General features: G+C 46.9%; 1 protein-coding gene across 2 annotated transcripts in view; it reads right to left on the bottom strand.

The window, feature by feature from the left end:
- The window catches only part of ZFAND3 (zinc finger AN1-type containing 3), a 317,651-nt gene extending 315,774 nt beyond the window's left edge, over positions 1 to 1,877 (bottom strand). Inside the window, exon 1 of one of the 2 annotated variants that reach the window (XM_002816836.5) lies at positions 1,222 to 1,877. In XM_002816836.5, coding sequence (XP_002816882.1) covers positions 1,222 to 1,292 — 71 coding nt within the window. In that variant the 5' untranslated portion in view covers positions 1,293 to 1,877. The remainder of the gene's footprint in view (positions 1 to 1,221) is intronic. The other variant, XM_054558760.2, reaches the window with a different exon arrangement.
- Between the last annotated feature and the right edge of the window lie 22,657 nt (positions 1,878 to 24,534).

Here is a 24,534-nt window from a genome sequence, read left to right as displayed (position 1 = left end):
GACAACTTCCACAGAAATCTACGTTAAGATCCACTTTCTAATCTTTCTCTGCAATCCCAAAATTACCTTTAATTTCTGTTAACCATTCCTACAATATGGGAGATAGCAAAGGGAAACTACTTCCATACTTCTTCCCAAGATGTCCTCACCAGAAACAATCTTCCTTCCTGCCTCTATGTCTCCAAATATACGGAATCTCTCAAAAAATAAAACTAAAACAAAACGATAAAAGAGAAAAAGGACTCAAATCACAAAAGCCGGCCTTCAAAGTCTCCAGCTCTCTTACTGCAGAACTACAGTCATGTGGTATGATGGAGGCACCTGTTAGGTGGCAATCCATGAAGCTTAAACTGTTACCAGGAGAATTTAAACTGTAATGGGGGGAGGAAGAGGGAGCTGATTTCCCACCTCACATTTTTTTCGCCTTAACACATGATGGCCAAACAATATATGCTACCCACTGTGAACATTTTTATCATTTTTACTTAAATTGAGAAAGAGGAGAATTTGAGAGCCAACTGAGGAAACAGGATCTCATATTCCCCAATCCAGGCTGACTTCAGGTTTTGTGTCGTTTTTTCCTTCCTTTTTGACAAGGAAATTTTACATATCTCCTGAAACATGTTTTACATGAAGGTGAGACCTCAACAGTCTTATAACTTTACCCCAGCCTGGTTCTGGACTCGGTTTTTACAAACGGGTGACGTGTGAATAGCTTCCTAAAAGCAAATGGGGCACTGGGATATAATCTAGGAAGTGATGATGCAAGTCTCCGGAGGACGGGGAGGAGGGGAGGTGAAAAAGTCAGAGGAAATACCCTCCTAGTGCCTGGGCACCAACTCACGCACCGGGAGGGAGGAAGGGCTGGCTTCCACATGCCCAGAGAAGGGGCACCCCTGCTCCTCCCGGAGCGGTCAACGCCGCCCCCTCATCCCTCCCCGCCGCCCTGCCCCCCTCACCCGTGGCCCAGGAGGCCCCCGTGGGCCCGAGCTTCAGGCCGGCGAGTCCCAAAGGGTGAAAACGCACCCCCGGCAGGGCCTTCTCTGCCCACCCCCAACTAGCCACCCGGCACCCCTCCCCGGAACGCGACCCCCACCCCCTCCCCGTAGGCCCGGGCTAGGCCCAGCCTCCAGGGTTCCGGCCTCCCGGGCCCCGAGGCCTGTCCAGGCGGCCCTGGCGTCTGCGCCCCCGGCCCCCGCCCCCACCCGGCCGGGCACTTACCCCCAGAAGCCGCAGGGACAGCGAGGCGGCAGGCTGGGCGCTTTGCTGCGCTCGCTCCCAGCGTCTCCCATGGTGCTCGGCGGCGGCGGAGCTCGGCGGCGGCAGCGGTGGCGGCGGCTGGGCCCGGGCCCCGCTCTAAGGAGGCGGTGGCGGCGGCGTCGGGGGGCTCGGGGCGGGGGGAGGGGGAAGGAGCGGGCGCGCGGGCGGGCGCGAGTCCGGGGCTCGGAGCCGGGATTCCAGGCCGGTCAGCTGGAGGCGGGCCGCACCACTCGGCCTGCGGAGACGGGGGGGCGGAGAGGCGCGGAGAGGAGAAGGAGGGAGCCGAGGAGGAGGGGCGTGCGGACGCACCGAGGACCGCGGGGGAGGAGGAACACAGACGCCTTCGGCAGCTCCCACCGCCGCTCCCCAGCCAGAGAGATGTCCCGTGCGGTGGCGCGGGGAAGGACCGGAGGCCCCCGCCGGCTCCGGAGTCGCAGCGGCCGCTGTGAAGCCCCGGACCCTGCTGTCTCCGTAACACCGTTCCCTCCCCCGGAGGCTGCGCTGACCGGACAATGGCCGCTCCGCCCCCTCCCCGGCGTGCGCCCCTCCCGAGGAGTCACAATGGTCTCGCCCGGGGGAGCCACCGCCAAAGCCCAGCAGCTGATCAGCTGGGATCCGGGCGTGCCACTTTGTTCCGCGCCTCAAAGGCGGAGTGCCGGGCTGTGGGAGAAAGCGAGAGCCTCGGGCTGTAGCCCGACGACAGGCGGCTGAGGCTTTCGTATTCTTAGAACTTTTAGAATCTGAAGCAAACTTATCTTCCCCCTGTCTGAAGAAGGGGAGCAGGTTTCTGAGTACTCCGGGGCGCGGTGCCTCCCCCTAAACGCGAATGGTGCGCTCCAAGCGGGAGGGGGAGGAGCAGACTAGTTGTTTAGGGTAAATTGGGCCAGTCCCAGAGTGGCGGCGCATGCGCCCGCAGAACCCGTAACCGAGTGCGAGGAGGGGCCTGGGGGAGCAATGCCAAACGCGGAAGTAGAGCTCTGGCTTCCCGGGGATGTCGGAGTCAAGGTCCCTGGAGCTGCCGCTCTGGCTCCTGGACGATTGTGGGGAGCCTTTCTCCCCAATTTGCCAACTCCCTGGGCATCTCTCTCTCTTCCTGGTCCCCCCCACACCCAAACAGCTCTTATAGTTCCACCCGGTATACTGGTCTCTTGACAGGAACTTCTGGGAAATGCCCCTCCCCCAGCCCCTTGTCTGGGGCACCTTCCTTGTCTCTTCTCCCCCACCGGTGTTGGGGAGTTCCTTGTCTCCGCTCCCAACCACAGAGCCACAAGTACATTATCTATGCCGAGGCTAGTCCCTATGCCCAGGCTAGGAGAGCCGCACTTCTTCCTACAGCTGACACGTTTGGTTTTTGGAGGGGAAAGGGGAGCTGTGGCGGAATCAGTAATGGAAATTGGTAAGTAACCAAAGAAGTTTGAGGCACTAAAAAAATAAGTCCTTTAACGCTCCTAGTCCTTGATCCTGAGCTCATTCTGATCTCCAGTCAGTCGTGAACAGAGAAACCGATTATTGATGACTAATTCAACACGGAGGCAACATCCTCCAGACCTTTTGGAGACCCATCGCTGAGGAAGACTTCCTAGCTCTTAGGAATAGCTGCCGTATACCCTCCCGGCCTGTCGGGTATATCAGAGCCTCAGAGAGAGTATTACCTAGATTAATTTGATTACCAAATGTTGCTATCTTATTTCTTTATATACCAAATCACATTTCTGTGTGTGCATACTCTGGGTTTGTTAACATTGATGTTTATTTTGGCCTCTAAAGAGCAAGGACCGCATTTAGCTTAATATGCCACAGATGCTGTTGATGGTGAAGTTAATGATTGCAAAAATCAAGCACTTAAAGCCAAAACACCCTAAAATGTGAGTGCTGATTTATTATGCACAATATTTAGTTTTAATTTGGTGGATTTTCCAAAGCCTTCAATAAGTATATCTGTAAGAAAGTGCATAGAAAAAGCCAGACGCTGTGGCTCACGCCTGTAATCCCAGCACTTTGGGAGGCCAAGACGGGTGGATCACCTGAGGTCAGGAGTTCGAGACCAGCTTGGCCAACATGGTGAAACCCCTTCGCTGGTTAAAAAAAAATACAAAAACTTTGCCGGGCATGTTGGCGCGCGTGTAATCCCAACTACTCGGGAGGCTGAGGCAGGAGAATCGCTTGAACCCGGCGGGCGGGTGTTGCAGTGAGCCGAGATCATGCCATTGCACTCCAGCCTGGGCAACAAGAGCGAGAGCGAAACTGTCTCAAAAAAAGAAAGAAAGAAAGAAAAGAAAAAAATGCATAGAAAGGATAAAGCTATACAGCACACCTTGCTCTCATTGGATTCATATTACCCTTAAATCTTCATTTAAACCGACATAAAATTCCCACATGCATGAGATACTTAACAGCCTTTGAGTTTAACAAAGATTAAGTGGGACTATCTCTCTTGGCATCTTGATGATTTTCTTTTATGTACAGAAAAGGAAACTCGACAACTAAAAGGAGAATTCAACATAAAAAGTGATTGTCATTTTCCAAACTGCTTTTCTGTTTGCCAGTTATTCAACAAACATTTATTGAGTACCCAGTATACACAAAGACTTTCCTAAGCACTCTGGAGACTAAAAGGATTAATAAAATGTAGCATTCACCAGCAGGTCCCTACATATAATGTAGATAATTTGGTTCCAGTCTTCCTCTCAGACTTCGTTTTCTACTCTTCTCTATTCACCCTGCGAAACAGACACTAGTTGCCATTCCTCAAATACACCTTGCTTTCTCACATCTCCATTCCTTTGTCCTCCTGTTCCTGACTGCTTCAGCTGCCTTTCCTCTTTATTTGTATACACACACACAAGGAAATAATCTTATACAACCCAAGGACACAGCAGTAAGATCTCATGAAGGACTGAAATAGGTACCTAATACATCAACAGGAAGCCAAGTGTTTGGTTTTTTTCGATATCTTTTTCTCTCTGGTTACAAGTTCTTCCACCTCTGCTTCTCTCTACAAAGCTGCTTTATAATCTCTGCAGAGCTGTTTTCACTGCTTTTTTGGGAGCATAATCCAGGTTTACCCAGCCTCACTTCAAGAACAAACAGAGACTAATTAGTATCTATGAATCCCAATCCCCAGGAGAAAGAAACTGATTGGTTCGATTTATGTCCGCTTCTGTACTCTTGGTACAAGCACCTTTGACCAACAGGGCAGTTATGTAGTCAGGTCTCTTTGTTTTGTAAAGCAAACATGGCTGCCAGAACCCCATCTTTGTAGGCTGTGTTCTCAAAGAAAGTTAGGTACTTGGCAAAGATTCCAAAAAATGTCCACCACAGACCATAAAGGAGTAAATTGCAGCTGAACTTCAAAAGCGTAAAGAACAATTGACATGTTAAGGATTTTCAACAGACTGACTCCTACTTAAACAAATTCAGACCTGAATTTAAATGGAACTCCTTCAAAGAAGTCATCCCTGACCCAAGCCCCAATCAAAATTAGGTGGCCCCATTATTATCTTACATGGCACTGTTTTTCTTTAGAGTACCTATCATAGTTTAAATATGTATTTGTGAGTCTCCAAAAATCATGTCTGTTTTGTTTACTGTGGTATATACAATACTCAAGGTGCATTTGGGAGGCATTCAATAAATATTTGTTGCATGAATAAAAAGGCACAATAATTTGTTAGTCAGTGTGAGACCCACAAATGGATTGGAGTCATAGACAATCCTGAGGGAATGTCTTAGTTACCAACCCACCCTCCCTAGAAGACATTGAAGCCCTCTGCTTTTTTTTTCTGACCTCGTTCATCACAAGGCTGCCAGCTTTTTTGTCACACTGAAGTTGTATGAGATGAGACAGTATTTAGCTGCTGCTTATGACGTTCCTAGCCAGCTAACTCTTTACTGTTAGTTCTCAGTGTCTCTATCTATAGAACCCTTGATCCAATTCCTATAACAAGCCCACTTAGTTGACTGAAAGCTCAGAGAGGACATAAAATTTCAGGGCATCATCAAATTAGGGGAGCAAAGTGTGGGGGTAATTGGCAGAGTGCTTTTGTCGTAATTGTCTTGACTATTTTCTATCGTGTATTATGTTTCAGATGAACCTGTGATGTGACTCCTGGGAGTGGTTTGCAATCACCATTGGCCCAAAAGGAGCCATCTACGTGCTCAGTGGGGTCTAGTAAAGGATAATATTAATTCTTCAGCAGCCAGAGCTTTTGAAGTAGGAACTGAGGGTGTATAGAAAAGAGCCTGGTATGATTCAAGGTCAGGAGCAAACAATGGCTGCCTTCTTGGTAAGAATTCAAAAGACCTGCTTAGCCCTGGAAGACTTTACCAAAAAGAAGGGGCTTGTAGAGACCTGAGAGAAATCAGATGATCCTCCACTCTAATTCTAATCCCTACCCTTGAAACTCACTCTCAGTTCAAAACCTGTCATCATTATAATCCATCCTAACCTGGTATTAGCCCCAAGGTCCAATCCAAACTCTAGACTTAATCCTAATCCTAATATTATCTGTAAAATTTAATCTCAGATCCCAACTCTAGTTTTATGAGCTTAACAAAGGCTCTTTGCCTTGCCACTGAGTTATTTTCCCTAGCTCCTTTTTCTTGTGTCCCTTGACCCTGACTGACTAATGAGAGCAGAGAAGCCTGTAACATCCTGGACCCCTGGAGAGAATGAGAGCCAATTTCAATAATCCAGGTTGGATCCAAGGCCTTGAGCTGCCAGGAAAGAGAAAGTGGGGCATCTGTGACCAGAGCAGGAGGCAGAGACCCTGCCCAGTCACATTTCTTGTTGCCTAATTCAGGGACTACTAAGCCTCTGAAAGTCCAGAATACATGCACTCCAAGTCACCTATGTAGACTCAGGAATGTGAGATACAGTTGGCCTACAGTGGAAGACCTGAGACCCCTCTGCAAAACAATATGGTTAGATTAGATGAGTGGCTTTTACACTGTGTTCTCAGAGAGCAAGAATTCTGAGTTTTGCTCTCCTCTTTCATTTGAATTTGGTTTTCCAAGGGGATGAGAGATTTTTTTTCAAAAGGCATTGAACCAGATCCTCTCTAAAGTTCCTTCTGGCCCTTGAGATTTCTGATGTGCGGTTGATTCTTTTAGTCACTTACGGTCCAGTTGGCATGGATAAACTCTCAGAGCCAAGGGAAGAGAAGGGCAACCAAGCATACCCTCTCTAGCCCGTCTCAGGAAACTAAAAATGAATTAAATAAAATGAACAGTGCAACAGGGAAAAGAGGGGAGGAGGGGAGAAAATGCTGCCATTTCACGTCCTGTGTTCCTCACGTTCACGAAGCAATTGCTGATTTCCCTGCTGCTCACACCCATCTTGGTGTGAAATTTGGTTTTGCTGACTTTTAAATTTATTTTCAAGAATGGAAATAATTGTTTTTCCCAGAAATACTTGACCTTTGTGGGGAAAAAGAAATTCAAACAATGAGAAAGCAAAAGTCCTCCCTAATACCATCATCCTCCAGAGATACCCTTTGTTAACAGTTGGTATATAGCCCTCTAGGCTTTTCATTTGTGTATGGTCATATAAATGGAATCATGTAACATATACTGTACTCTGGCTGATTTTTTTTTTTAACTTTGAAATATGTCACGCACATCTTCCATATATAGTTCTGCAGTATAGTCTTGTAGTTAGGGTTCTCTAAAGAAACAGAACCAATGGGAAATTACATATGAGATTTATTATAAGGAATTGGTTTACACAATTATGCAGGCAGAGAAGTCCCAAGATTTGCAGTGTGAAGGCCTGGGAACCAGGAGAATCCATGGTGTAAGTTCTAGTCTGAGTCAGAAGCAGGAGAAGACTGATGTCCCAACTCAAAGGCTCTCAGGCAGAGAGCAAATTCTCTCTTGCTTAGAGTTTTCTTCTGTTCAGGCCTTCAACAGAGTGGATAAGGCCTGCCCATCTTGGGGAGGGCAGTCTACTTTACTCAGTCTACCATTTTTTTTTAATTCATTCAAACTGCTATAACAAAATACCATGAGGGCCGGGCATGGTGGCTCATGCCTGTAATCCCAGCACTTTGGGAGGGTGAGGTGGGCGGATCACGAGGTCAGGAGATGGAGACCATCCTGGCTAACACAGTGAAACCCCGTCTCTACTAAAAATACAAAAAAATTAGCCGAGCGTGGTGGCGGGCACCTGTAGTCCCAGCTACTCGGGAGGCTGAGGCAGGAGAATGGCGTGAACCCAGGAGGCAGAGCTTGCAGTGAGCCAAGATTGCGCCACTGCACTCCAGCCTGAGCGACAGAGCGAGACTCCGTCTCAAAAAAAAAAAAAAAATTACCATAAACTGGACAGCTTGTGAACAACAAGAATTTATTCCTCACAGTTTTGGAGATTGGGAAGTCCAAGATCAAGCCACTGGCAGATTTGATCTGATGAGAGCCCACTTTCTGGTTCATAGATGGTACTTTCTTGCCATGTCTTCATATGGTAGAAGGGGCAAATGAGCTCCTTTGGGCACTAATGCCATTCATGAGGACTGTGCCATTATTATCTAATCATCTTCTAAAAGGCTCTACCTCCTAATGCCATCACCATGGGGATTAGGAGTTCAACATATAAACTGGGGACTATGTGCATTGGGGGACACAAATATTCAGACTGTAGCAAATGTTAATAATCTCAACCTCAAAGACAAACCCATAATAATATTTAACCAAATATCTGGGTACTCTGCGGCCCAGTCAAGTTGACACATAACATTAACTATCACACTAAAATCGGGCTCCAAACTCAGGCTGCCTAAGTTCAAAAGTCAGGCTGCCTAAGTTCAAATGTGGGCTCTGCCACCTACTAGCTCAGAGACTTGAGGGAAGTTACTTAGCTGGTCTGTGTCTTAGTTTCCTCATCTGTAAAGGAGGCATTTGTAATGAGCTGTGGTTTTTATCTGCCTACTTCTCCCTGCTCTTCAGGGATGCACACACTCACTGGTTTCGTCAGGGAGCCCTATCCTTCTGGACACAGGAATTGGGATTGGCTCAGGGAAAGGCAGGGCCCTCCCTAGGGTGACTTGCGAGCTTTGACTTCTGAAATCAAGTGTCCCAAAGACCATGTAAGCCTGGAGCTGCGGAGGGACCTACCATCTGGAGTGAGGCTGCCTGGGGAATCGAGCTAACAGAAGGGAAAGGAGAGATGGAGAGAGCGAGACTAAATCATGAAGACATTGTCTGAGTCCTTGAATCCAACTAAGTCTGACGCCAGAGGTACCCTCTGGACTTTTCAGTTACACGGGCCAATAAATTCCTTCTTTTACCTACACAATTTAAATTGAGTTTCATTATGTTCCATGAGAAAATCCTGACCATCCCTAGTAGTATCTACCTATTTCATAGGTTTATTGTGATGATTAAAGTATATAATCTGTGAGGAAATCTTAGCGTAGTATGTAGTGTATAGTACAAGCTCAGGCCGGGCGTGGTGGCTCACACCTGTAGTCCTAGCACTTTGGGAGGCCTAGGCAGGCAGATCACTTGAGGTCAGGATTTCTATACCAGCTTGGCCAATGTGGTGAAACCCTGTCTCTACTAAAAATACAAAAATTAGCCAGGTATGGTGGTGCACACCTGTAATCCCAGCTACTTGGGAGGCTGAAGCAGGAGAATCGCCTGAATCTGGGAGGCGGAGGTTGCAGTGAGCTGAGGTTGCACCACTGCACTCCAGCCTGGGCCACAGAGCGAGACTGTCTCAAAAAAAAAAAGTTCTGTAAACACGTACTCTTGTTGTTATTATTCATTTCTTTTTAATGGCTACTGACTATTGTATGGGTGAATTATTTAAAGAATCTCCTCTTGATTCATTTCTCTCATCATTGATTCATTTGCTTTCATTTATTCATTCAAAAGACACTTGCTGAGCACTGTATTAGGCCGTTGTTGCATTGCTGTAAAGAAATGCCCGAGACCAGGTAATTTATAAAAGAAAAGATGTTTAATTGACTCATGGTTCTGCAGCCTGCATAGGAAGCATAGCATCAGCATCTGCTCAGCTTCTGGGGAGACCTCAAGGAGCTTTTACTTATGGCAGAAAGTGAAGCGAGATCAGGTACTTTACATGGTGAAAGCAAGAACAAGAGTGGGTTGGGGGACAGGGGAATGCCACACACTTTTTTTTTTTTTTTTTTTTTTTGAGACAGTCTTGCTCTGTTGCCCAGGCTGAAGTGCAGTGGCACAATCTTGGCTCACTGCAAGCTCCGCCTCCTGGGTTCACACAATTCTCCTGCCTCAGCCTCCCAAGTAGCTGGGACTACAGGCGCCTGCCACCACGCCCAGCTAATTTTTTGTATTTTTCATAGAGACGGGGTTTCACCGTGTTAGCCAGGATGGTCTCGATCTCCTGACCTCATGATCTGCCCACCTCGGCCTCCCAAAGTGCTGGGATTACAGGCGTGAGCTTTCCACTTTTATAAACAATTTTACAATGAACATCTTTGTCCATTTGTCCTATTAATGTCTTAGATAAATTTTTTAGGAAAAGAATTTCAGGCCGGGCACAGTGGTTCATGCCTGTAATATCCCAGTACTTTGGGAGGCCAAGACAGGCAGATCATCTGAGGTCAGGAGTTCGAGATCAGCCTAGCCAACATGGTGAAACCCAGTCTCTACTAAAAATATAAAAATTAGCTAGGCATGGTGGCGAGTGCCTGTAAATCCCAGCTACTTGGGAGGCTGAGACAGGAGAATTGCTTGAACACAGGAGGTGGAGATTGTGGTGAAGCGAGATCAGGTCATCACACTCCAGCCTGAGCAACAAGAGCGAAACTCCATCTCAAAAAAAAAATGGAAGGCTGGTTGGGCGCAGTGGCTCATGCCTGTAATCCCAGCACTTTGGGAGGCCGAGGTGGGCGGATCACGAGGTCAGGAGATGGAGACCATCCTGGCTAATACAGTGAAACTCTGTCTCTACTAAAAATACAAAAAATTAGCCGGGAGTGGTGGCACATTCCCATAGTCCCAGCTATCCGGGAGGCTGAGGCAGGAGAATCGCTTGAACTCAGGAGGTGGAGGTGGCAGTGAGCCGAGATTGCACCACTGCACTCCAGCCTGGGTGACAGAGCAAGACTCCGTCTCAAAAAAAAAAAAAAAAAAAAGAATTTCAATGCCACTTAACGTTCATTGTATATGGCCAAACTTCCCTCCAGAAAGCTCGTACCAATTTACACTCCCTCCAATAGTGAATGAGAAAGCAGATTTCCCCATACCTCCATAGCCTGGAGATATCATCATTCTCTTAATCATTGTCAATGCAAAGTTAAAAAAATGGCACATAATAGATGTTTTAATTTGCATTTTGGGAGTTATTAATGAGGTCTGGGTTTTTTAATGTATATAAATATACCATTTGAATTTGAATTTACTTTTGTATGGCATTATCTGTTTATGTCCTTTGTCCATTTTTCTACAGGAGCTTTTTTTTTCTTATTTAGCTTAAGATATTAATGTTGGTTTATTTTATTTTATTTTATTTTATTTTATTTTATTTTTTGAGACAGAGTTTTGCTCTTATTGTCCAGGCTGGAGTGCAGTGGCATGATCTTGGCTCACTGCAACCTCTGCCTCCTGGGTTCAAGTGATTCTCCTGCCTCAGCCTCCTCAATAGCTGGGATTACAGGCGCCTGCCACCACACCTGGCTAACTTTTTTACTTTTCGTAGAGATGGGTTTCACCATGTTGGCCAGGCTGGCCTTGAACTCCTGACTTCAAGTGATCCACCCACCTCAGCCTCCCAAAGTGCTGGGATTACAGGCATGAGCCACTGCGCCCAGCCATTAATGTTGGTTTTAAGAATATTAACTCATTGTCATATGCACTGCAAATTATTTCTCTGTCATTTGTCTCTTAATTGTATCTAGGAATTTTGATTTTCTTTTATTATTATTATTATTATACTTTAAGTTTTAGGGTACATGTGCACAACGTGCAGGTTTGTTACATATGTATACATGTGCCATGTTGGTGTGCTGCACCCATTAACTTGTCATTTACATTAGGTATATCACCTAATGCTATTCCTCCCCTCTCCCCCCACCCCACAACAGTCCCCGGTGTGTGATGTTCCCCTTCCTGTGTCCATGTGTTCTCATTGTTCAGTTCCCACCTATGAGTGAGAACATGCGGTGTTTGGTTTTTTGTCCTGGCGATAGTTTGCTTAGAATGATGGTTTCGGAATTTTGATTTTCAAGATATCTAAAATGCAGATGAAATATGTGAATTAACCTTGGCTAATGTTTGAATTGCCTACATGGGCACTCTTTTTTAAGTCCTCTATTTGTTGCTTAAAGGCAAAAAAGAAAAGGAGAAAATTAAAGGGGGAAAGACAGGATATTGCAGGGATTGGGGAGCAGGCAGCTGAGAGAAATCTTGCCCCCTCAGCCTGCCCCATCCCACCTCATCTCAGGCGGGCTCAACTTAGAGACCAATAAATGGCCAAGAACTTCATGAATTGGCCCAGCCCATCAGGCTTGATGCCAGCCCTGAGCTCCCTGGGGTGAACCATCCAGGACATGTGCCCCAGCCTTCCCCGTTCTTGTCTAGAGGTTTTAAAACAGCAGCCAGAAGCCACAGCCAGGCTGCCATGTAACTCTGAGATCCCGGAGACTGGCCTGAAGTTTTTTTATCAAGTCCCTTGCTTGTTTGTACAGATCATTTCTAGGGGTGAATGCACCACCTGTGGCTGGGATGGACTCCAAGAACTGACTCGAGGAGAAGAACCAAGGGTGTTTGTGAAAAAGAGAGTTTTAGGATAAAACGGTTAGAATTCATTATTAGGGTGAAATTAGGGAAGGAGCCAGAGTTGGGGAGGTTGAGCTTGAGAGTCAGGAGTAGACATTTGGAATGCCAGACAGAATTAGTGGCTCAAGGAAAGGCTTATGACCTGGAAAGAAGCTCAGATGTACAGGATGAAGTCGAAAGGTTAAGATTGGTGTATTCATTGCCAGGTGCGGTGGCTCACACCTGTAATCCCAGCACTTTGGGGGGCCAAGGCGGGCGGATCACGAGGTCAGGAGATCGAGACCATCCTGGCTAACACAGTGAAACCCCATCTGTACTAAGAAAAATTAGCCAAGCGTGGTGGCGGGTGCCTGTAGTCCCAGCCACTCGGGAGGCTGAGGCAGGAGAGTGGCATGAACCTGGGAGGCAGAGCTTATGGTGAGCCAAGATTGCGCCACTGCACTCCAGCCTGGGCAACAGAGCGAGACTCAGTCTCAAAAAAAAAAAAAAAAAAAAAAAAGATTGGTGTGTTCATATGGGTTTCCCCAGAAGCTGAGCCTGAGATAAGGATTGAGGGGTACAGAGAACACAGCTGGGGATGGCAAGGTGGCCAATAAAGGGTGTATCATTGAGCCGGTTATCAATGGGAGTGACTACAGCTGTGGGGACTGTGCAAAACCCCACATTAAAGCCATCTCATCTGAGGAGTGGGGGGAGGTGGCACACTGAATTTTATATACCCACTTCCATCAATAGTTGACATAGATCATTGCACTTCAGCCTGCCTTTGCAGGCAAAACAGGCTTCTCTGGTTTCAGAGAAAACCCTCAGGCAAAGACATGCAGAGACGGGCCATTGGAATTTGGTGGGATCACTGAAGTGGTAAGGACTGAGGGATACAGACCAGACCGGCATCTACAGTGTCTTCTATACCTGGAGACAATGTGTGCGTGTAGATTTGAGAGATGTGATATTTGCTAACATTATCCAGGGGTTTCTTCCTAAGGTCGTGATTAATCAGGTAAGGCTAGTTGTCTTCTGATTAGGAGTTAAGGAGCAGACTTGAGGTTATCACTGAGATTAGAGAATTAGAGTTCTAGTATGAGCACTCAGGATATTCATCCTGCCCCAAGTTACACAGCTTGGTGAGCCACACAGGTGGTGAACCAGGGCAGGATTGGGGCCTGGTCTCTGTTACTCCAAAGCCCAGTAAGAGGATAGAGGGCAAGATGGCCTGTTATAGGGAGGGCGGTTTCCGCAGGATCCTTGCCGCCTGCAACTCCTTCCCCAGCAGCCAGGAAACTGGGCTAGAAGGAGGCTGTGCAGCTGCCATCTGTTCTCCCGGCTCAACTGCCTGGCAACTGCCTGCCCATATCTGCTCTCTGCTCTGGAGGAGGAGGCATTCCTCCACGGCCCATCGGGCAGGACGAGGAGCTGTGCCCTTGCCAAGGCTGTACCACATGATGGATTCAATGATGATGACTTTCTGATATGGGGGCTGCTCAGTGATGTAGCAGACCCAATCCCATCTGGTGTATGTTCTTGAAAGGGCTGCTGGAAGAAAAAATCCACATACTGCTCATGCTGGTGGGAGTGTGTGCGTGTATACACATGTACAGGAGGAGTGTGTACACACAGGTATGAGTACACAGGTGTGAAGCTAGATGTGTTTGTATATGTACATGCGCACGCACATACTGGGGGGAACATGAACATTGAGAATTCAGAGCTATTGCATTCAATTTCCTTCTCAGAGATCATTGAGCAAATAAGTCCTTAATAATTAATAATGCTTCTGTTTTTTAAATGCTTTCCACATGGAGTAACTTAGTAGGTGCTTTATACACTTTGGTTATTGTAGTTAATATAAATCTTACAAGTGCCACGCAAAAGAAATTTTATCTTCTTTATGCTACAGATGAGAAACCAAAGTTTGTGAAGCTAAATGAGCTGTCCAACACTCAATTTGGAAGTGGCAGAGCCGGGTTTCAAGACCATGTCTCTTATTCCACAGTACATGATATTTAATTTTCATCCTGTCCTAAATCTTCTCAATGAGAATGAACCAACAAACTACAGCTACACACAACAATAGGAGTGATTTGCATAAAATTAATGTTGAGCAAAAGAAGCCAGACAGAAAAGAATACCTACTACACAATTTCATTTATATCAAGTTCAAAAACAGGCAGAACTAATCTATGATGTCAAGAGTTAGGAGAATGGTTAGCCTTGCAAGGGGCAGGGAATGACTGGAAGGGGACACTGGAGGGACCTGTGGGGGGCTAGTAATTGGTAATATTTTCTGTCACCCAGGCGGGAGTGCAATGGTGCAATCACGGCTCACTGCAGCCTTGAATGCCCTGGCTCAAGTGATCCTCCTGCCTCAGCCTCCCGAGCAGCTGGGACCACAGGCATGAACTACTATGTCAGGCTAATTTTAAAATTTCTTTTAGAGATGAGATCTCACTGTGTTGCTCAGGCTTGAACTCCTGGGCTCCAGCAATTCTGCGTCCAGTCAGTAATATTGTATTTCTTGACCTGGTGCTAGTTACATGGGTGCGTTAAGTTTGTGTGAGTTCATTGAGCTGTGTAGATATGATTCGTACACTTTTCTGTATGAATGTTTCATCTCAGTAGGAGTTCAAAATGAAAAGAAAAACCTTGCCAGGTGCTGAGAGGAATTTAGAGAAAGAAAGCACCACTGGGCCTACCCTTATGGGGCTTCTCTTCTAATCACGGGAACATAGTCTGAGCCTCAGGAAGTTTCTAGGGTGTGGAGTAGGAAGTCTTGAGGTCAGTGGACTCTGAGCTGAGTGTTCCGGGGGAGCTTACAAGGAGAATGAGAAGTGACAAGGAGAGTTAAGTCTAAAGACTGGGCCACCAGAGGTGGTCAATATGCAGTGGTCAAGAGAAGATAGCAGCATTGACACCCCAGCTGGATCCTCTACTCCCTATGGGATGTAGAGAGAACTATTCAACCCCTCAGAACCTTGGTTACCTTCCTTGTGCAATGCAGTCACTGGTAGTAAAGGCTCTTTGAAGACTAAATGACACTATATAGTTAAAACACCTGGCACAGAGCATGGTACATGGCTGGCATTCAAGTAAAGGTGTGTTTGGAAAGTGGAAGAAAAGATGCTCTGGAATCTGAGAGCTTCCTCAAATATCAGAAAGGCTGGCAGGTGGAAAATGCCTCACTCACACTGGATAGCTGCGTGGCCAAAACGAAGCGATTTATTACCCATGGGGTGGGACCTGGTCTGTGACGGGCAGGCTGGCACAAGGTTGGTGGCAGCAGCTGGGACTAACTGATAAGCTCTACAAGGAAAGTCCCTGGGCTGGGTGCAGTGGCTCACACCTGTAATCCCAGCACTTTGGGAGGCTAAGGCATGAGAATTGCCTGAGCCCAGGAGTTCAATACCAACCTGGGCAACATAGTGAGTCCTCATCTCTACAAAAAAATTAATGAATAAAATAAAGAATTAGCTGAGTGTGGTGCATACCTGTGGTTCCAGCTGTGGTCCCACCTACTCAGGAGGCTGAGGTGGGAGGATCCCTTGAGCCTAGTAGGTCAAGGCTGCAGTGAGCCATGATGGTGCCATGCACTCCAGCCTGGGTGACAAAGTGAGACCCTGTCTCAAAAATAAATAAGTAGGCCGGGCGTGGTGGTTCATGACTGTAATCCTAGCACTTTGGGAGGCCGAGGCAGGTGGATCATTTGAGGTCAGGAGTTCAAGACCAGCCTGGCCAACATAGTGAAACCCCATCTCTACTAAAAATACAAAAATTAGATGGGCATGGTGGTGGGTGCCTGTAATCCCAGCTACTCGGGAGGCTGAGGCAGGAGAATCACTTGAACCCGGGGAGCAGAGGCTGCAGTTGAGCTGAGATCGCACCACTGCACTCCAGCCTGGGTGACAGAGTGAGACTCCATCTCAATAAAGAAAAAATGAAAATAAAATTTAAAAAAAATAAATAAATACAATGAAAGTTTCCCTGAGAGAGATCCAAGAAAAGGGACCCAGGAAAAGACATAGGTTTAAGGGAGTGAGGACAGTTTCCCAGGTTGGTAGCCCACTCAGAGAGAACTCTGGGGGAGAGCAGTTTAATTTTATAGAGGCTTATGAAGCTGTGTGCTGTGCGGTGGGAGTTCTTTCCCTATGAAATTGTTTAGAATCCACCCCTCAATTTTTTCCCAAAAAATATAGAGACTGATAGAATTTGTTTTGAAAACTTGAAGGGACCTAGTTTGGCCAGACTGAGTATCAACAACCTGAAGACAACTGACAGATGAGTTACCTAAATAAACTTCCTGACTCATCTCCAAACTCAAATGCCAAATACCCAAAGAAGGTTTGTTTCCCAATATTCCTCTTAGAATTTTGCACTTTCTTGTTCATGCTCCATACTGTACATATTGCATGGCCCACGGGAACTGGTGCATGAAAAACAGCCTTGCATCGGTTATTTTCTGCTTATAACAGACACCCGAAAAAACAGTGGCTTAAACACAACAGCAGTTTATTTTGGTTTCATTTTTAAAAAGTCCAGCTGACACAGTGGATGGAGGCCGCAGTGGGCTATGATTGCATTATTGCACTCCAGTCTGGGCAGCAGAGCAAGACTCTGCCTCTAAATAAATACATTAATAAATAAGCAAAAAAGAAAAGAAGTCCATAAAAACTCATGCTTCAAAAGATGCCATCCAAAAAATGAAAAGACAAGCCGGAGACTGGGAGAAACTTACCCAAGATGTACACACACACACACACACACACACACACACACACACACACACACACACACACACTTGAAACTCAATAATAAAAAGACAACAATTAAAAATGGACAAAAGGGATGGGCACAGTGGTTCATGCCTGTAATCAGAATACTTTGGGAGACTGAAGTGAGAGCATTGCTTGAGCTCGGGATTTCGAGATCAGCCAGGACCACATAGTGAGATATTGTCTCTGCTAAAAATCAAAAAAATTAGCCAGGCATGGTGGCATGCACCTGTAGTCCCAGCTACTTGGGAAGCAGAGATGGGAGAATCATTTGAACCTGGGAAGCCAAGCCTACCATGAACTGTGATCATACCACTGCACTCCAGCCTGGGTAACAGAGTGAGACCTTGCCTAAAAAACAAAACAAAACAGACAAAACATTTGAATTGACAATTCACCAAACAAGGTATATAAATAGCTATTAGGCACATGAAAAGATATTCAACATCATTAGCCATTATAGAAATGCAGATCAAAACTACAGTGAGATATCACTTCACATCCACTGGAATGACTGTTACCAAAAAGACATATAGTAACAGGTCTCGGTGAAGATATGGAAAAACTGGAACCCTCATCTAGAATGTAAAATGGTAGGAAACTTCACATGGAATGTAAAATGATAGGAATATAAAATGGTACAAATACTTTGGAAAATCATTTGGCAGTTTCTTGATAGGGTAAACATAAGTTTACTATACAAGCCAGCAATTCCACTCCTATGTATCTACTCCCCAAGAGATATGAAAATATATTCTACACAAAGACTTGAACACAAGTGTTCATATCAGTGTTATTCATAATATCCCCAAGGTGGAAAAAACTGAAATATTCATTAACTTGTGAATTGTATAGCCATACATTGGAATACTATTCAGCAATAAAAAGGACAAAAGGCTGGGTGCAATGGCTCACGCCTGTAGTCCCAGCACTTTGCCAGGCTGAGGCAGGCAGATCGCTTGAGCCCAGAAGTTCAAGACCAGCCTGGGCAACACAGGGAGATCTCATCTCTACAAAAAATACAAAAATTAGCTGGGCATGGTGGCATGAACCTGTAGTTCCTGCTAGTTGGGAGGCTGAGGTGGGAGGATCACTTGAGCCCAGGAGGTGGAGTCTTCAGTGAGCTGAGATCATGCCACTGCACTCCAGCCTGGGCAACAGAGTGAGACCCTGTCTCAAAAGAAAAAAGAAAAAAGAGAAAAAGCACAGATACATGTTATAACATGAATGAACCTCAAAAACACTATGCTTAGTGAAAGACTACATATTGTATGATTCCATTTGTATGAAATGTCCAGAAGAGACAAATTCATAGAGGCAGAAAGTACATTTGTGGTTACCAGTGACTGGGGGTGTGAAAAGAAATGAGGCCAAAAGGGCAAAAGATTGTGGTGAGGGTTGCACCATTCTGTAACTTTATAAAGTCATTCCTGTCGTTCCTTATTTTCTGTTTGGGTTTTTGCTATTGTTGTTATTTTAGAGACAAGTCTTGCTTTGTTGCAGACTGGAGTGCATGGCTCACTGTTGCCTCAAACTCCTGAGCTCAGGGGATCCTCCCACCTTAGCCTCTTGAATAGCTAGGACTCCTGGCATGTACCACTATGCCTGGCTAATTTTTTAATTTTTTTTTAGATACAGGCCCTTGCTATGTTGCCAAGCTGGCCTCAAACTCCTGGCCTCAAGCAATCCTCCCACCTTGGCCTCCCAAAGCACTGGGACTACAGGTGTGAGCCACCATGCCCAGCCAATTTTTGTTTGCTTTTATTAAAGTATAATGTATTAGGTCGGTGCAAAAGTAATTGCAGTTTTTGCCATTATATGCAATGTCAAAACTGCAATGACTTTTGCACCAACCTAACACAAAAAAGTGCACATGTCTAAAATGTACAGCTTGACTTATATACAGAAACACTTATATACAGAGACCATACCTCTGTATAACTACCATGCAGGTCAAGATGGTGAACACTTCCAGCTGGGCGCAGTGGCTCATGCCTGTAATCCCAGCACTTTGGGAGGTTGAGGCAGGTGGATCACCTGAGGTCAGGAGTTCGAAACTACCCTGGCCAACATGGTGAAATCTCATCTTTACTAAAAAATACAAAAATTAGCCAGGCCTGGTGGCAGGCGCCTGTAATCCCAGCTACTCAGGAGGCTGAGGCAGGAGAATCACTTGAACCCAGGAGGCAGAGGTTGCCATGAGCCAAGATCCTGCCATTGCAGTCCAGCCTGAGTGACAGAGTGAAACTCCGTCTAAAAAAGATAGTGAACATTTCCAGCACCCAAGAAGGCTTTTTCCCTAGCCAGCCCCTCACAAAAGCTGTCACCATTCTGATTTCTATCACTATAGGTTAGAGTGTTGCCCGTTCTTAGAACACAGAACAGGCACTCAACGGTATTGGCCACTCTCTGTCATTGGAGGGGGTCTCTCCTAGGTTCCTTCTTGATCCTGTGATTGCACGTGATTGCACTCTAGGCCCAGTGAGGATCACAAATTCTAAATCCTACCTGGGACAGAAAAGCAGCCAAAGTGGATGGGTTCAAGGAGGGACTAGGATGAACCATGGGGTCCAGGCTCCGTGAAACAAGGACAGCCATATTCAGCTCCAACCAACATTCCTGAGGTCTGCATCCAGTCAGTGCTATCAGCTGGGAACCCTGGGCTTTTCTCTCTTCTTCTCCTTTCTGGGCCTCCTACCCTGCTCCTTTGGTATGCAAAGCAATTCAGTTCCTCTTAGCCTGGTCTTCTCTTCCAGCTTGGGCCCACAGCCTGTCCTCCTTCTCACCAAAATCGCCTATGAAGACTCATCAAGGTGTTTTCCTAAATGAAAGAAACATCTACTCAGGAGGTAGGAGGAACCACATCCACTTCTTAAAAACATAGCACACTTTTGTATTTCCTGCTTTTGTTCCATTTTAGAGGTGAAGAAACTGAGACCCAGAAAGTTTAAATTACTTGCCCTGATCACAAAACTCATAACTGGTGATGCTGGAAGTCGAATCCTGACTCCAAAGTCCATGAAGCTTGGCTTGTTCATCTCTGTAGCCCCAGAAGTTAGTAAAGTGTCAGAACACATGGTCAGAGCTCAATTAGTGCGTGTCCTATTTGGATCTAATTAAAGGATGGCTGGCGGGTGCGGATGGACGAAGAGGTCCTGGGCCTGTGAGGACAACTGGAGCAGAGAGAGGACAAATTGTTTAAGGAGTCGGTGGAGGGTGCTGAAGGGAGAGGGGGCTGGGCCCCCATGCTGGCTGCCTGGAGTGGGCTGCCCCTCCCTGGCTTCTCTCCCTCCTGCCTTCAAGGGGGGCTGGTGCTCTGGGCAGCAGCTGCTGCCATCATTCATCAAAGCCCAGTAGCCTGAGGAAGCTCAGGGGCCATCCTGTAGGACACTTTCAATCAACTTTGGTTCAATTTATTCCCTCTAAATGACTCTGAAATGTAAATAAAATTAAATTAATGCTGCTGTATTTGTCTCTGGTTAGGGCTGTAATGGGCTTCAGTAATGCTGCCCCTGAGATCAGCTGTGAAGAGAGAAGCTCTGACAGTAGCAGCGTGGCCAGCTTTGTGCCCCCCTCACACCGTCACCCCTCCATCCTCCCTGCTCTGGAGGGACAGACTACACTCTCCACATTCATCAGTGGGAGGGATGAGAGGCTATGGCACATTCACCTCTTCTTTTTCTTTCTTCTTCTTCTTTTTTTTTTTTTTTTTTTGGAGATGGATCTCACTCTTTCACCCAGGCTGGAGTGCAATGGCATGTTCTCGGCTCACTGCAACCTCTGCCTCCCAGGTTCAAGCGATTCTCCCGCCTCAGCCTCCTGAGTAGATCGGAAAAGTCCTTCTGCCCTGTTCTAAAGCTCTAAAAATGTGGACGCTGAGGGGGTTGGGGCAGTGGCAATGGGAGTATCTGTGGCAAGCATTCAGGTGGTCCCGGTAGGCTTGTGCTGAGGCTGAAGAAGGGGCGGGCCAGATGCAGTGGCTCACACCTGTAATCCCAGCACTTTGGGAGGCTGAGGCGGGTGGATCACCTAAGGTCAGGAGTTCGAGACCAGCCTGGCCAACATGGTGAAACCCTATCTCTACTAAAAATACAAAAAAGTAGCTGGGCGTGGTGGCGGGAGCCTGTAATCCCAGCTACTCGGGAGGCTGAGGCAGGAGAATCGCTTGAACCCGGGAGGTAAAGGTTGCAGCAAGCCAAGATCATGCCATTGCACTCCAGCCTGGGCAACAAGAGCAAAACTCCATCTCAAAAAAAACCCAATTGATGTCAGGGTGCCAAAATTGCCTCTGATTGAGAACCACAGCCCTGCAGGGAAGGTAGGGAAATGAGGGTGCACAGGAGGAGTGGATGACAGAATCCTACAAGACATGCACGTCTTTCCGCTCTCTGTCTCATCTAGCCTGCCCCCAAGATGGCATCTAAAATCTATCAACATTGTTCTAACATAAGTAATAAATGGCCATCTAAGCCTTTGGACTAAACACCAGGAACTCTTCCCTCCAGCAGCCTCCTCTACCCTCTCCCACTCCAGTCCCCCAAGGTACCCAGCTCAGCCTCAAGAACCAAAAAGCCAAGAAAGGAGATTCCTTTGGGATTCTCCATTATCAGAGATGCCCCAGGTGAAGGAGATTTCAATACATAGGATTCTCCAAGGAGAAAGAAATTTCTTGCCAAGAGATTTCTGAAAGAAGGAAATTCCAAGTAGGAGGCTATTTTCCAATAGAAGTAGGGCCTCAACACTTCTGACTGAGTGGGCTATTAGAATTTGTCAATATCTTTCTAGTATTCAACTGCCCACATGCCCAGAAGGGGCAGGGCAGGGCAAGGGCTGGTGGAAAACTTCCACATTCTGCGTCCTCGAGCTGGGACAAGAGAAAGCTAGGAAGCGTGAGGAGCATTATCTCCCAGGGTTCAAAGGTCCTGGTGACAAAGGCAATGACAATGAATTTGCCCAGGGAGAGGGAGGACAGAGGCGAGTCCCCATCCCCTGTGTCCTTTCACCTCTCACTTTAGCCTTCTCAATTTAGAGAACAAACTGTGGGGAAACGATCCTGTGACTTTAACTCTATTTATACATCTCCTAAAGCTTTTATGTGGTCCAGAAGAAGGCCTGGTCAGAACATTCCAGTTTACACAGAGGAAATCAAAGAACATGTTTATAATCACAGGACAAAGCCTGAGCCCAGACATACAACAGGAGCAGGGAAGGTGGATGGGGAGGCACCCCCACCTCCTACTGGATTCGTTATCACAAAATAATTAAAATCCCACCTCCCCTCTTTGTAATTCCTCATAATCTGATTTGTGTGTATGTGTTCGGCTATATTTCTGCCTCTTGCCAAAGTCTGTTCCTGGCAGAATTTCTGATTTTGGGAAGTCAGTAAAAAGCCATGGTCCAAAAGTACATTCATAATCTGGAGAATTGTCCATCAACCAGCTTTGTGTCAGTAGGATGTTTATTTGACCCATGGCTGCTGGGCTTATTAACTTATTGTAATGTGCTGATCCAGATCCAACCGCTCTTGTGCTAAGTCTTTGGACTAATTATTTTCCTGCGAATTCTGCCATGCTAGGACACCCTAATGCAGATGATAAAGAATCCAGTGATAAGAACAGATGGGTGAGCACTTCACATATCTTCATATCGCTCTGTTAGCATGGCAGTGACTTCCAAATCCCTTCATCCCTTCCAGGTGTACAGAAGAGCCTTCATCCCTTCCTTCATCCCTTCCAGCCTTCATCCCTTCCAGGTGTACAGAAGAGCCGCTTTGATCGTTCCATACTGGTAGACACTGTGCACCAGCCTCTCAGGACAGATGGAAAGGAGTGGGTTTAAAGCGCAGTGGCAAGGACTGAAGTTCCGCCCTCAGTGACTCCTCCACCTCCTCTACAGAACCCCTCTTTGTATCGCAGTTTCCCTGGGCCCTTGCCTGCCTGCTGCCTCCTGCCGCAGCCCTCCCTGGGTTGTCTCAGCCTCCCAGCTCCAAATGGAGCCTCATCCTTAGGGGCTGGGCCTGGCATACAAAGTGAACTTCATGGAATCTGTCTCCCTACCGTGTCCCAGGACGTGGTCAGGAATAATTGCGGGAGTGTAAGGAATCCAGATTTTCCAGACCCTTGCTGGAGAGCTAAGGTTTGAATCCATGCCGTTTTTACTCCGAAGCCCTTTTAGGACAAATAGGATGAAGCAAGACTCTCTGCCCACCATGGTACTGCCCTCCTACCCTGTCTCCACCAGTAGCAGGTGTCCATATCCCCAGCCTTCTCTCCAACAGCCTCCTTCAAGATGGGGAATTAGCACTCTATTGATGGCACAGAGCTTGGCCACTGTGCCAGCTCCCCCTCTTTGACTGTGATGAATGATGAGTGACTAGAGTGGGGAAGTGTGTGTGTGTTTTCTAAGCAGATGAGGGGAGGTGAGGCAGACAGAAACAGGAGGCAGAACGAGAGGCCCAGATACAAAGGTTGACTGATGAAGAAAGAAAGCAATGGGTTGGAAGGAGAAGAGAATCAAAATGGGACTCTAGCACAGACGAGGGTAGATTGAGAGGAGCCACAGGAGCTGAGTTTATCACCTTGTGCCTGTTTCCTCGAGCATTTAATGGGAACAATAATAGTACCTACTAATATACCTAAAGCGCTGGAACAGTGATAGGTGGCTGGGCCTAGTGGCTCACATCGGTAATCCTAGTGCTTTCGGGTTTTTTTTGTTTTTTTTTTTTAGATGGAGTCTCACTCTGTCGCCCAGGCTGGAGTGTGCAGTGGTGTGATCTCAGCTCACTGCAACCTCCACCTCCTGTGGTTCAAGTGATTCTCCTGCCTCAGCTTCCCAAGTAGCTGGGATTGCAGGCACCCACCACCACACCCGGCTACTTTTTTTGTATTTTTAGTAGAGATGGGGTTTCGCCATTTTGGTTAGGCTTCATCTCGAACTTCTGACCTCAGGTGATCCACCCACCTCAGCCTCCCAAAGTGCTGGGATCACAGGTGTGAGCCACTGCCCCTGGCCTGTAATCCCAGTGCTTTGGGAGGCTAAGGTGGGAGGATCCGTTGAGGCCAAGACTTCGAGACCAGCCCGGGCAACACAGAGAGACCCTGTCTCTACAAAAAATAAAAATAAATTAGCCAGGTGTGGTGGTGCGCACCTATAGTCCCAGGTACTGGGGAGGCTGAGGTCGGAGGATCACTTGAGCCCATGAGGTTGAGGCTGCAGTGAGCCATGACGTGATTGCACCACTGCCCTCCAGCCTGGGTGACAGAGCGTGAGCCACTGTCTCAGCCAGGATTGGCTTTTAAGGATTACTAAATGCAAGATAGTATTTTAAGCTCTTCTCAGTCATTTACCTCCTTGTGAGAATGAGTTTCAACTACTTTCACCAGAGCAGGTTTTATAGCAGACAAGGGAGAAGGCCAAAGGGTTTGGGACAATTTGGCCTGGGTATGGTTGGCCTTGAAGTAAGGGCTGATAGAGACCCCACGTAGCCAGGGCCAGGCATTTTTTTTTCTTTTTTTTTTTTTTTTTTTTGAGACGAAGTCTCGCTCTGTCACCAGGCTGGGGTGCAGTGGCGCGATCTTGGCTCACTGAAACCTCCGACTCCCTGGTTCAAGCGATTCTCCTGCCTCAGCCTCCTGAGTAGCTGGGATTACAGGCATGTGCTACCACGCCTGGCTAATTTTTGTATTTTTAGTAGAGACGGGGTTTCACCATGTTGGCCAGGCTGGTCTCGATCTCCTGACCTCGTGATCTG

The sequence above is a fragment of the Pongo abelii genome, chromosome 5 (assembly GCF_028885655.2).
Source record: "Pongo abelii isolate AG06213 chromosome 5, NHGRI_mPonAbe1-v2.0_pri, whole genome shotgun sequence".
NCBI classification, from domain to species: domain Eukaryota; kingdom Metazoa; phylum Chordata; class Mammalia; order Primates; family Hominidae; genus Pongo; species Pongo abelii.
Note: the sequence above shows the minus strand (reverse complement) of the source record. Positions and strands in the feature narration are given on the sequence as shown.